We start from the raw sequence: 13658 nt of genomic DNA, 5'->3' as shown, positions 1-13658 counted from the left end.
ACGCCCTCAGTGGGGACTGGACTGGTAGGAGTCTTGTGCTGGGCCTGCACCAATGGCATTATCATTTCTGAGATTAAAGATAATTTGGAAGGGTGCTGGCGCAAGTATAGCTGTTGTCCCGAAACCTGGCCATCCCCGACAAGATAAGCTGACAGTAATGTGGCATATCTCACAATGTGCTGCACAAGACTGTGCTGAATTATTTTTTTCTAGAGACTGTGAGGAAATAGTCCCGTTGGTCTTGCAATCTTTTTTTTTTGCCAGAACTGGAAATAATCTCCGTAGAGCATGGTGTTGTAAATGTTGTGTGTGGAATGTATATATATAATTAACACAAGCAATTTTTCTCTTGCTGGGAACGATTGAAAAAGTTGATGTTTTGTCCAGCTGGGCACATTCATGATTGAGTTTGTAGTATATAGTAATTGATTTTCATGAGTGTGTTCAATCAAATCTTAAGGTGTCCCCTATGGTCTAATGTGACTTGAACTATGATCATTTAATCATGTATGTTGAACTTCTTTTGCACCGTATGTAGCCAACCATACTAATCAGAGGTGGGGGAAGGACAACAAACTAAACACAAAAAACAGATCTAATGAAGTACATTTTCCACCTAGATCTGACTGCACAGCTCCAGTGGTTTCCTATTATTGGAAGGAAGAGCATTCCAGACGGCCGCAAGAGCGCATCTGAAAGTGCATGATGCAGTGATCATCTTTGTTCTATAGTTATCCAAAAGCTGCTGTAAGAGACGTGGTGGGAATTCCATGGTTTTCTTGCAAGAAGCAATCGATGTAAACGACAACCACTATTGACCACTACCAAGTGATGGAGCCTCGCGAGAGGTGGTGGTTTTCTCAACAGTAGAGGGATGATAATATAATTCTATACGATTGATGGTGATGATGAGTAAAACCCACAAGTGCTTAGCGTGTATGCCAGTCATACACTTGGCACCCAAGCACACTCCAGGCATAAAGGGTACCAAGTCTTAACTCCCAAACCTTGTAAACCACAGGCAGTGATGGGGCACAATCAGGTGGTAACGTGATGATGTGCGCACGACTGTGTGCAGGGCGCGCCCAGTTGTGACGGTCAACGCGGAGCTCACGGTCTCCCCCATGGTGCTGCACCCCGAGAACAGGAGCTGCATGGTGACTGGTTACGCTACCCTGCAGTCCTGGTGAGACTTGTTTTTTTTTTGCTGGATGCACCGACCTCATTGCCTCATCTCTTCCTGTGTGCGTGCACGTCTCTAACTTCCTGTGGGGAGCGGGAGCCTATCGGTTAGTGCGTTGCACTACGAACCCGCGACTTCAGTTCCATTCCCGCTCATGGCCAAAATCGGTGACGATTATTTGAACCGGTCCTGGGCCTCCCCTAGGTCGACTCGGCCTCAAATAAGTACCTGGTGCGGCGTGTAAACATCGCCACTGGGGAGACGAAAGCGGCCGGGCGTGGTGTTGGCCACCCCACCCCCCTTGTGTGCTGTGCCGACCTTCAGAGTCGCTTGCTAACAGCACTTGCCCCAAAAGTCGATTAAGGCTGAATGGCCCAGCTGCATTCAGTAATATTTCTTAATTTACCCACTAAATGTTTTGAAGTTCACCTTTTCACCCAATTCCATTTCCACTGGCTGATACGGTTTCTGGTTCGAGACTTCAAAGGTTTCTGTGATGCTTATGCTGAAATTCATCATTTGCTTTTAATTCCTATAATTAATTTGTAGATATTTAGATATACAAATCCCCCCCATTAAGTGATTAAAGGTTCGCTACACTTCAGAGCATTTGCAACATTTGAAGAATAGTTTACATTTGTTTGGCTCCTAGTGGATTGTTTTCAAGAAGGTATTTCAAAGGTATAATTTCTCTGTTAACTGCAAAATAACTCTGGATACTACACTGTTTTCTCTGAATAGATTATAACGTTTCAGTGATAATGAAATTATTTTGTGATGGCAATGACATTTCTTTATACTTGAACTAAATTACGTCAAAACCACTTGTTATTCGTCAATAAATGCTGCATTGAATCATAAATCACAGCCGATTCTTATAAATGTGGAACATGCGTCAAAGTGCGCATGTGAGAATGTTTTGCAATGCTTGAACTTGATACGCTCGTGTTAAATGTAGGCTCACGGGAGGAAGCAAAAACCTTAACACAAATTGCAAACAACAGCAAAACAAACAATACAAATTCTATGATATTAAAAAAAAAAACTACAAATTGTCAATTCATGGACTTACTGCTGGGGAGAGGGTGGGTAGTGAGGTGAGTGGGTGGGTGTGAATCGCACCCCTTTGTTGATACGGTTCCAACTTGGTGGATTGCACAGAGAAACTGACGCTTCAAAATCTGCCACAGGATCTAGACTTTAAGCGCGAGTGAGAGGGCATAATAGAAACCGCAGTAAATAAATAAATCGTCCAGTATTGCATGTCATACCTGACAAGTTTCAGTTTATATTTGCTGATAAAGGCCTCATGGTAAAACGTATTCATTTATTTAACAGGGGCATGCTTCAAAAGTAAAACTGAAATACAAGCCCCGTTCGGGTATCTGATGAGTGCACTCGTCATCACTGTTGCTGCCGGCTTTGTTATTGCCACTTTTCACAACTAGACTTCAGCAAGTCCAGGTGCACATGTATACCCCTCTACTGTCTGCTGATAAGTATGGTTTATTACCTTCATATTACTGCTGCAATATCAGTGACCCAAAGGGACAATTTAGACATTAATGGAGCGTTTTAGCATTGTCTTAAGCCGGTTCCAGCATGACAAATATATAATTAAACACCTGTGATTTACCTTGAGTTCTATGAGCATATTTATTCATATATACATATGACAAGGGTCTAAATAACCACACAAATTAGATTGTTGTTGTTATTATTATGATTAACATAATCCATACTGCATGATGCAATATTATAGTTGAGTGGCACTGTGCCTGAATGCTTTTGACCGTCCATCACAGAAGGGTGTGAGTAAAAAATCCCAGTGAGAGCTCGATCCACTTTGCTATTCCTCCTGGGGTCTGTAAATTGAGCATTATCATCTACTCATTTGTGAGACGTTGTCATTGTCTTTGGGAAATCTAATTCTCACTTTAAGAACGTGAAACTTCCACCAGTGGCTGAGCGTTGCCAACATTATAGACAACCACCACGCACTACTCCTTTTGATTCTTTAATTACATTAGGTATAGTTTATTTATTGATCTAAGCTTCTGAATGTCTCTAGCACACGAAAAGCGCCAAATGAAAAAAAAATCCCCATACAAAGGCTCTGTATTGCAATTTCATCGCTAAGTAGGCCAATCCAATTAATTTGACAAATGACCAAAACCGCCTTTTGCCCTATGTGGGTCACATGCCGGAGTTTGCAGGAACAGAAAAAATGCCATGCAAATGCTGGCATAAATCAATGTAAGAGTGTTGTGTGTTGGCACTGGCTGTGGCGAGGTAGGAATTTTTAATGCTCTCCCCATTCTGGCTTGTGTTTTGTGTGGGCATCCGCAGCTTGTGCTGCCCTGCTCCCTTGGCTGGGCCTGGATGTTGTAATTACTTCTAAATGTTCTTAAAGAGAACAATGAGAGCGTCAGTGGAATTGCTGCTGACTAATGGATGATGTAAATTTCATGTGTTAATAGTGTTTGACTGTTTTAGTCGTGTATTTGTAGCTGCTGCTACTGCTGCGCTTGCCATGCTTATAAATCATAATAATAAACATGGGCGTATAATACACGATGTACATACAACATTTACTATGTTCAAAGAAATGCTGTAGTTTTTGAGAATATATTTTAGTTTGAGAGTGCACTCTCTGTTCGTTGTCCTTTGTTTAAACTTGTAAATATATACATTTTATTTTAGAAATATGGAGTTTATACTGTACCTTTATTCGGTGTGCTGCAAATTTGGTGGCTCAGTGTAATCAATCCTTTGAGAAAAACTTAGTGGGAATCATCCACGTGTGGGAATCATCCACGTGTGGGAATCATCCACGTGTGGGAATCATCCACGTGTGGGAATCATCCACGTGTGGGAATCATCCACGTGTGGGAATCATCCACGTGTGGGATTCATCCACGTGTGGGAGTCATCCACGTGTGGGAGTCATCCACGTGTGGGATTCATCCACGTGTGGGATTCATCCACGTGTGGGATTCATCCACGTGTGGGATTCATCCACGTGTGGGAATCATCCACGTGTGGGAGTCATCCACGTGTGGGAGTCATCCACGTGTGGGAGTCATCCACGTGTGGGAGTCATCCACGTGTGGGATTCATCCACGTGTGGGAATCATCCACGTGTGGGAATCATCCACGTGTGGGAATCATCCACGTGTGGGATTCATCCACGTGTGGGATTGGAAGGTTCAGTAGCAAGTGACCAAACTAACCAGCATGCAAACAGTCCAAACATTTATTAAAATGGTTCTCCTTTTAAGGAAAAATGATACGATCTCAATCAATCTAGATTTGATCTCAATCTTGACAACTTACAGGCTTTAAAATCTAGAAAAAAATGATACCTGGGGCATTGTATTTTTATTCATGACATGTGGATGAAAGGTTCTGTGTGGCCACTTGGTACCAATTAAATGAACATCCCAGCACCGAGAGTGCCCTCACCTGTTAGCAATTTCCTTTCACATTCCTTACATTCCCGAGACAACGGGTCCAGTGCCTCTACTCAGCAGCGTATTCTTCATGGAAACCTCCTGAAACTTGATCACATCAACCATGTATGAGTCAAAGCACCTTTGTGAGCAAACAAAACTCACTGTTAGATTGTATAATGACCGAATTAATTATTATGCTGTGTGTGTTGCTTTGTGTAGTCCCACAGTGAAGGTCCTTTGCAGTTGCTGGTCCCTCCCATAGGCGCGTGGAGCAACTTCCATCACTGGCCCAGGACCAATTAGTGGGAATTGGCACCCACCCATTGCTCCTTTAGTAATGTGGAGTGGAGTCACGTTGGCACTGGCTTTATTTGGCTGAAACGTGACAGTTTTTATCAACAGACAGTTGGATGAAAAGAGAAGAGTGGTGGTGTCTGTAGTGCATGCTTTAGGGGAAGGGACTTTTGCGGCCATCATATTTTAAGCTGCAAATGTTAGGTAAACATTTATAGCAGTCACCATGCACTGTTCAAGTATTGTAATTACTTATTTCAAGTTTGCTTATTTGTTTCTCCTGAAGATGCCATTCTTCCGATGTCACTGTATTTAGTCGGACTGTGCTCTGGCTTTCATTTTACACGCAAAACATTCCAAACTTCTTGTGCCGCTTTTAACGTTTAGGCTCCCGTCACAATTAATCTGTTCATCAGACATTTTAATCGATGTCAATTTGACACATTTGGAGAGTAGGAATAATATAGGTAAGTGCTCGCACAACTATGCACAGTCCTTAATTATTATTGTTATAAAACATCAGAAGCAACTATGTTGAGGATTTGGGCTTTTTCACATGAAATCCTATAAAAGCAAGTGCAGTCAATGCCACAATGTGTTGCATTGGGGCTGGAGACACTGTAACCTGTGTGATCTGTGCTGTCCTCTCTCAGCTTTTCAGTGGAATTTTGCCTGAAGGTTTCTGGAAAGAGAATACCTGTTACTGTAGGTAAGTGGAGGTATTTACGTGCTCTAAGATAAACGCAAACATAAATAATTCACGTGACGACTTTGTTGACATTGCAATTGAAGATCTATTTAATGTGTTTATTTTGGTGTCCAACTTTATTTGCAGACCAATAATTATTGAATGTCCATTTATACTTTTTCTTTTCCTTAAGAAAAGAAAAGTCTCCTTTGCTGAGTACTGTTCTTAAGAGAACATTAATTGCAGATGTTCCGCAGCTGTAAATGAATGGACTGATTTAGTCTTCTGATTAAATATATCTGGCTTACTTTGGTGTCAAGGCATTGAAACAAAACTCAGACATTCTTTAGAACTTTGCTCCGACACGGTTTACATAAAGTGTAGCCATGTGTATGTACTACATGGGGAAATGGCTGGGACGGCTTCGAGGAAAGCTGCACAGAAAATGAAACACCTTGAGGTCTCTGCTGAGCATTAATCACGGTTTGCATGCACTGAATGCCTGCAGCCACACTGATGTCATGCTGGAACTGAGATTCTGACCACATTATATAGCTGGTAAAGCTGCCAAAATGCCCATAAAACTAGACAATTACAATACATTCATTTGTTCAGTTGACATGTGCCCTTTTATAAGCACTCCAGCCACTGTGCAAAACAGTCCTCTTCCTAACAAACCTCCTTCCCTTAACATTACTGACATGAACACCACAACCCACTTCTTTATACAACCTCAGGTCAACAGGCCTTACCCCCCCCCCCCCCTCTTCAGTTAAACATCGTTGGAGCCTCGAAATAGCCAGCCATCACGGCATCCGACAAACCAGCATTCTGCAGACACTGATGTGCTATGTATTGTTGTAGACATGCTTTTAATACAATCAGAATCTTTATTTATACTGGAGGAATCCGATGAGCTATTAAAGCTATTTTTTCACAAATGTCCAGTAGGGGCAGGTCATAAAGTTACAACCACAAACAATACAAAAACACGATAGGAGTGTAATGGAAAGGTAAGACAATCTCTCAATAAATAAAACTAACTATTTTTTTTATTTTCCTAAGGTAAAGCCCTCTGAACTATTGTCTTATTTTTCAGAAGCGACCTGGCCACACATGATAGTTCAACGAAGTGGCTTATCACGTGGACATTTATAGTAGCCACGTAATCTAAATGTATATGCTTTAGTTCAAGCACGCTCTGCCTTCTACCAAATTGTTATCATGTTGTAGACTTTGTCTGGCTTATTACCTTTGACCTATCTGCTTCACAACTAAACCAGAGCTGCTGTTTGTGTGCTGGGCAATTGACCTTTAGCCTCTTGACCCCACGTACAAATCCCAGAAGGGAGATCTCTGTTTGCTGGACAAATGTTATTAACGTGTAATTGGCATGTTCTGTTTACGTGACAACCCTTACTAGTTGGCTGTGTCGGGTGGTGGTGGGTTTTAACGACACATTTATATATTTACGCGATCTAACCCAAAAACCTATATTATGGATGACTAGTCTTGATGTGTTTGTAAGTACAGTATACTATCATGGACAAATAATCGTCCAAAATTCAAGGTTATGGTGTTGTTTTAAAGAGTCCAGTTCTCACATTCGATGACAAACAAGATATAGAAAAATTTGCTTACCTGAAATTATTACTGAAAGTGATCTCTTCTAGAAATAGCAGTATTTGGACTTTTCTGTAGACTTTGAAAAATTGAGGGTTGAAAAATTGATGGTGGTGTATGCCAATAAATATAAACAAAATTAAGTATTCAGGCTGAGAAGACATCTCACTGAATTAAAGCAGTTGTTAGACTAAGGCTCAGAGATTTGATTTTGGTTTTAAAAGTGGCGTAGTTTGGATAAATCCAGATGCAAGCACGAGCGACAGGTGGTTGGCATGGAGTAATTGTAACCGTTTATGGGTGTTTGTTGCTATTATCTTAGTCAAAACTCGGAAACAAAGCTGTGCACATGTCAAAGATGTTTAAACGTTGTAACAGATCTTTGACAGTCGCTTCATCAATGCAGATTTAGTGTTTTTTTGGTTTTGTAAAAACACTGACCGATAAGTGACACTATAACGTGATTTAGTTTTCCCCGAAGATCCCAAATAGATGAGGCCGCGAGGGTACATCTGGTCGAGCACCAAATGGGTCGAGGCTCAAAAGAAAGCCATCCCTTGGTGTGGACCAATCAGTTTCAAGGACAATGCCACATATATTTTCATAATATGTTTTTTGTTTGCATTTTGACTGCAGGTATTGTGGTTAATGCAGACATGAATCCTTGTAAAAAGGTTTCAGTTTTGTTGCCAGAAAAAAGGGAAAAACCCTATTATTAGGATTTACTGTGTTGAGAAATAAGATGAATATGTCCGCTGTGAATCTTAAAACGTATATTTGCCAAATTGGCCGAGTGACTCGGAGCTTCAGAACGTTGAGCTGGCACTGATGAAATCCTGTGTTCGAATACAGGCAGCCACCACCTCATTTAAAGCAGGTTCCCAAGTGTAGCTAGTTGCTGGACACAGATTGGTCACCAATTAAGGCACAAAAAAACTGAAACAATAAAATGTGTTTTTGCATGATATTTTGAAACCAATTCTAGCTCTGGGAATATTTTTTTTGTTTGATCATGTGACAGTCAATTGGCAGAGTTTATGAGAAAGTACTGTCCCAACTCTATGAAGGATGAAAAGCCCACTTGAAGGATTTTTTTTTTTAGACAAGTGCTGTAACAAATCTCTTTTGCGGACCGCTCAAACACATGGGGTGCACTGTTATGCAATATTTTCCCGAATGGTTTCTTCGTCCCGTGACGCCAATGGCACAGATGGAATAAATTGGGAATATTTGATTGATATACATATACTCATATTAGCTGATGCAGCATTCAGAACAAGCCTTTGTTTCATATTTTTGAATTGTACAAGAATAAAACTAACACTAAACCTTGTAACTCGCTGTGGTTGTGTGCAAGAGCCATTGAATGTGACTTTTGGTGAAGCAAATTGTGCGGTTCTCTCTAGTTCCTCCGAGGCTCTGAAAGTTGCCTCTGTAGATGATGCATGTCGTTGAGAAAAAAAACACGAATCTTAGACGAGAACATTGATCTTTTTTTCTGTTTTTTACGTCTGGCTTTTGCGGCATGTGGTCTAGCTCTTTTATCTTCTGTGCGCTAACGGCGAATGTGCCCGTTTATTTACATATATTAGCCGGGAATGTAATTGGCTTTTTCCAAGGAATGAGAAAATTACCGACGTTAAGAAACAGTTCTGTGTGTTATTTAATACACTTAACCATTGCATTCGGCAACCTTAGCAGCCAATAGCGGACATTTTGAATACCTACCACTGCTTGTCAGAGTGATTTATGTCACACAGTCGGCAAAAGTATGCTTTGTTGCACTATACTTTTTATCTGCACACCATTCCATCTCCCTCAACCACCACCTACTCCTCCTCATCAAAGCCGTCTAAGCCCACCAACGATTTGATCAACATGCCATGACACCACAATTATTGTGGAACTGTGAGGGATTATGATACCAGTGCGATTTGCTTAAGAAGAATGGGGTACACATTGAAGGGGCAGTGTGTGTCAATATTCATCAAACCGAACATTTAGCAGTAATGTTGAATTACTGCAGTGCGAATGCTTCCAGCAATGCTGGTTATACATTGACCATGGACATGCGTGGGACATGTTATTGCAATGAACACGAGTTCCCATTCTTGGTCAGCTCGGTCCAAAGTAGGGATGTAAGTAGTGTGGCGTGTTGACATGACAACGGATGTTGACAAGACTTTAGTTTTCATGTACTGAAACAATACATCACTAGAATATTTACCGATACCAACAGTGCTATAACTCCATTAAAATTAGCTCTGCACTGCACACTTCTTAATGGATATATTTAGTAGATATTGACCACTGTCTTTGGCAAAAAAAATCTGACAGGCTATCAATTCATGCTCTTTTTAAGTCATTTAATGACATATATATGAAGTTGATGGAAACTTTTAACATTCTAATTCGCTGTGGCGTTTTAAATACTAACTAGGTGTAATGTTGGCTAAATTTCCCGAATTGCGTATCAAATTGGCCTTGAATAACCCATTCCCTGGAGACTAATTGGAAGCGTGTTAAATAAAGAAACGCATCCAGTGGTGGTAATGATGATGAAGGCACTGATTTTCGGCCCTATGCCTGGCTTCATTGCTGCCGTTCTGCCATTAGTAAGATGAAACGTCACTTTTCCTCTGGCCAAAAATAACACTGGTGTGCATGCAATAGATTCAGGAAAGGAGCACGTGTGTGTAGAGCAGTTAGTGTACAGTGTCATGATCTCTGTGACCATTATGCGATTGATGGTCGTGAGCCGTATCCGTGACAAGTGGCGTCGGAACCTGTCCCATTCCTGCATTTGATTTCTTTGAATCAGCTCCCGTGTGGTATTTCATTGTAAGCGTTTGGCAGTGCTGGTGGTGACTCGGCGTGGCCACGGGCAGCCTTAACAGTTGTTGCTTTTGCAGCACTTCGCCTGAAGCCCATTAAGTAAAAGGGGTATATTTCCCCTTAAAATACACAGTGGTTAATATAGTCTTTTATTTTTTTTGGGGGGGGGGGAGGAGTAAAGCAGAAGATATAACTTGCATGTGTTAATGTAATTGCATGATAAACATTCAATATTTGTATTTTAAGAAATCAAGATTTTTTTGGGGGGGGGTTGCACTGTGAATGCCTTTTTTCTGCAAGTCTGTGCATGCTCAAAAGTATTTTCACATGGTTATATACCAATACATTAACTGTTCTTTCATGTAACATGGATTGAGGGAAGATGAATGATAATGTGTGATTTCATGATTATTTTTAAGCGACATCATTTCATATCCTGATTTCAATCAGGTTAAACACTAATAGATTTAAACTAACATCAATATATGTGTTTATACCATGTTTGATCATAATGGCAATTGATGAGACATTTTAAGGTTACGGGAATCCCCTTTTAATAAAGTTGCCATTTTACCAAAACAAATAATGAACGAGAATACACTGTACACCGATTGTCTACATTGTAAACACTCCTGAAATGTTAAAATTAGGAATTTGTACTCGACTCAGAATCCAATGTCTTACTATAAAAAGAATATGCCGTAAACATTAGTGATATTTTTGGTAATGGTTGTATTACTTCCTTACATATATAAATATTCCAATGCAGAACCCTGTGAAGAAAGATTATTTGTTTGATTAATAAAGCCTCATTATAATAATGCAAAAACATTAATATCTGCTTCCTCCGATTTAGCATGGTTAACTACGTGTGGTGTGAAAGAAGTTCTCTATATACATACAATATATAAGACTGGGTGCTGTTGTGGCCGGTCAGTCCACTGTCAATTGGGAGATGAATGAGTTCAAACCCCAAGTTGAAAATCCACGCATTCCACCATCTTTCTCCAATAAAATGTGTGCCACTTTGCGGAAAGTCCAGAGTAGTTTTCCAATAGAGACTGGTTTCTTACCAGAGTATCTACTTCACAGAAGACAAGTTCATTTTTGGATTTCTTGCCCGAAACCACGTGAATTTGTCAATTGAATCCAGGTTCGGTTGACCCATCGGGCTACGCATCCGTCCATCCGCCGGTCGTGCCGTGTCTAATGATCTGTGTCCACACCTCTGTCTGTGGTCGCAGGCATGGAGGTGGAGGTGCTGCTGGACAAGTTGAAGGAGAAAGGCGCCATCCGTCGAGTGCTCTTCCGGGACTCCAAGTCGCCGCGCTTCAGGACGCGTCTGCAGATGGGCCGGGGACTTCAGGAGCAGTGCTCAACCCTCACAGCGTATCTCAGGGTGGGTATGCCACCATTTCCCACCAGATTCTGTACCGCAACTGGAGGGGCGTTTGTGCTTTTGAAGGTCCTTACCAGGGCCCGGTTCCAATTCTTCTTGGATGGGGGGGGGGGGGGGGTTCCAGTAGAGCTGTTGTATAGGGGGCAATCGTGATAGTGATTCACATCTAAGGAGAGTGAACTTGGTGGGGCCACAGGGACATTTGGTAGTGCAGGGTCCACCTGAGCACCCCCTTTTGTTAGTACCAGCCATGGTCCTCACTATCCCCACATTAGACCCGCTTTTTGCATGAAGCTTTGTTCTCTGTTCACATGTAGATTAAAACGTTGTCCACTTATATACCATTTATCCAATGGAATTGGTGAAAATTTAATGCTGGGTTGCCATAGTTTATAAAGACTGGAGATTTGGAAGCTCTGCTTGAGAGAGGTTTTTTTCTATTTCATCAGCTTGCAATGGAATGATAAGAATGGCAAAGATGGATATTGGGTCAAGTTGTCCAGCGAGTCTCTCCACTGTAATTCGGTGGGCCACAAGTCATATTTTAGGCTAGTCGTTAATGAAAAGGCACCGTTATTTTTCATGGCAATATTAATAGTTTCCTACGAAAGTTTGACCAGGAGAACATGTGATAATTTCTTTCCATCTGTGCGCATGGAACGGTGAGCAAAATGGGCTTCTGCGAGAGAAGTCATGATCCACTGTGTGCATTCTAACCACAAAATATGAAGATGTATTGCAATTAGTCAATTGTTTTTTTTATTTTAAAAATGTAGCCTTTATTAGGTACCATGGTTATTTCTGACAGAGTATTTTGAGAACATTCAGAGGAAAGGGTAATTCCCTCGGTGCCCTCGGCTAAATAAATGCCACGTTCTGCTGCCTCCTTACTGGCTGCTTTGCCTGTGCCTAAATGCGGGTCTCTTCAGAAGCAAAGCACGTGTAAATAAACTTTGCAATAAGCAGCTAGAGGTCAAGTAAATTGGAATGTGGAGTCATGTTTTAACAATACATTTTAACGCATGACTCCATATTTCCCTGATAAAGGAGGTCTGGTTTTGCATTGCCTCACATTTTCAACTAAAACTAAGCATTTTTTTTATTTTACCAGGTAAGGCTGACTTTGCTATATCGCTCTTTTCAGAAGCTACCTGGCCACAAATGACCCATCGGGCTAAATATTCTAAACGCATGTTTTTAAATGTAGAGGGACATTATGGTTTGGCTGAGGCCCTGTTATAAGTGTCAACTTATTAAGCAGTTCTGTCACTGTTTTTGAGATCATTTACGTTTCCAAAGATATGTTCACTCCATTTGAAATCTTGTGTGACCACAGTCATTATAAGTAAATATACATTATCCTGGAATGCAATGATGAAGGCAATTTTTCAATATTGTCAGAGTCAACCTTTACAACTAATATAAAGATATGTTTTTTTCCAGGTCCCAGAAAGTGGGAATGAAATGAGAATGACTTTGAATTTTTTTTAATGATTTACTCATTTGAGGTGTGCAGTTGGGAAATGGGGGGTTATGTGTTGGTAGCAGAGGGTGCAGCAGTACACTCCACTGCTCGTGTACCACAGCTTCTGCAATTGGCAAAGTAGAAATTATAACGGAGTGAAAAGTAATATTTTTGACTTATCATTCCTGTAATTTAATATATATTTAGATATATTGTAATAAATAAAAAGATGCAACGCGATCACCAGGGTGTTGTGGTGGCATCTGTAACTCGTATTCAAGGACATTATTTCAACATTCAGTCAAGGAAGTAGAACATTTTGCCCGATGCCCTCTTTGTCTTCCCAGCAGTGAATTGCATACTTTAATGAAGCGAATGCTTGCACTAACGGTCTACATCCTCGTCAGATCTAAATCGAACCAAACATTAAACTAATTTTCAATGGTACAGTATATTTTTCAAGTAGTGGTACCCCAAACTTTCGCAGCTCTTAAAAATTCCCTTTTCACACCATCAATAGGTAAACTCCCCCTCCCCCCTTCGCCAACTGGCATGTTCACCCGCATGTACACCACCTCTACACCGTTCATCATGCTAAGTCGGCCAATCAAATGCTAATTTTTATGCTAATTCCTTTGTCAAGACACCTTGTTTCCTCGCACACAGCTTAAAGGTAGCGATCTGAGCGTGGCTGTGTTTCACTCCAGGGCTGTCCT

At 41.0% G+C, this 13658-nt stretch overlaps 1 protein-coding gene across 1 annotated transcript in view; it reads left to right on the top strand.

The window, feature by feature from the left end:
• LOC116944898 (integrin alpha-8-like) overlaps positions 1–13658 on the top strand; it is a 124636-nt gene that overhangs the window by 69313 nt on the left and 41665 nt on the right. Inside the window, exons 15-17 of the mRNA XM_032958791.2 lie at positions 1079–1186; positions 5586–5641; positions 11323–11477. Of these exons, the coding sequence (XP_032814682.2) occupies positions 1079–1186; positions 5586–5641; positions 11323–11477 (319 nt within the window). The remainder of the gene's footprint in view (positions 1–1078; positions 1187–5585; positions 5642–11322; positions 11478–13658) is intronic.

This window comes from Petromyzon marinus, chromosome 2 (genome assembly GCF_048934315.1).
Source record: "Petromyzon marinus isolate PM22_M1 ecotype Great Lakes invasive population chromosome 2, UKy_Petmar_22M1.pri1.0, whole genome shotgun sequence".
Lineage (NCBI taxonomy): Eukaryota > Metazoa > Chordata > Hyperoartia > Petromyzontiformes > Petromyzontidae > Petromyzon > Petromyzon marinus.
The sequence above is the reverse complement of the archived record's forward strand: the minus strand, read 5'-3'. Positions and strand labels throughout refer to the sequence as shown.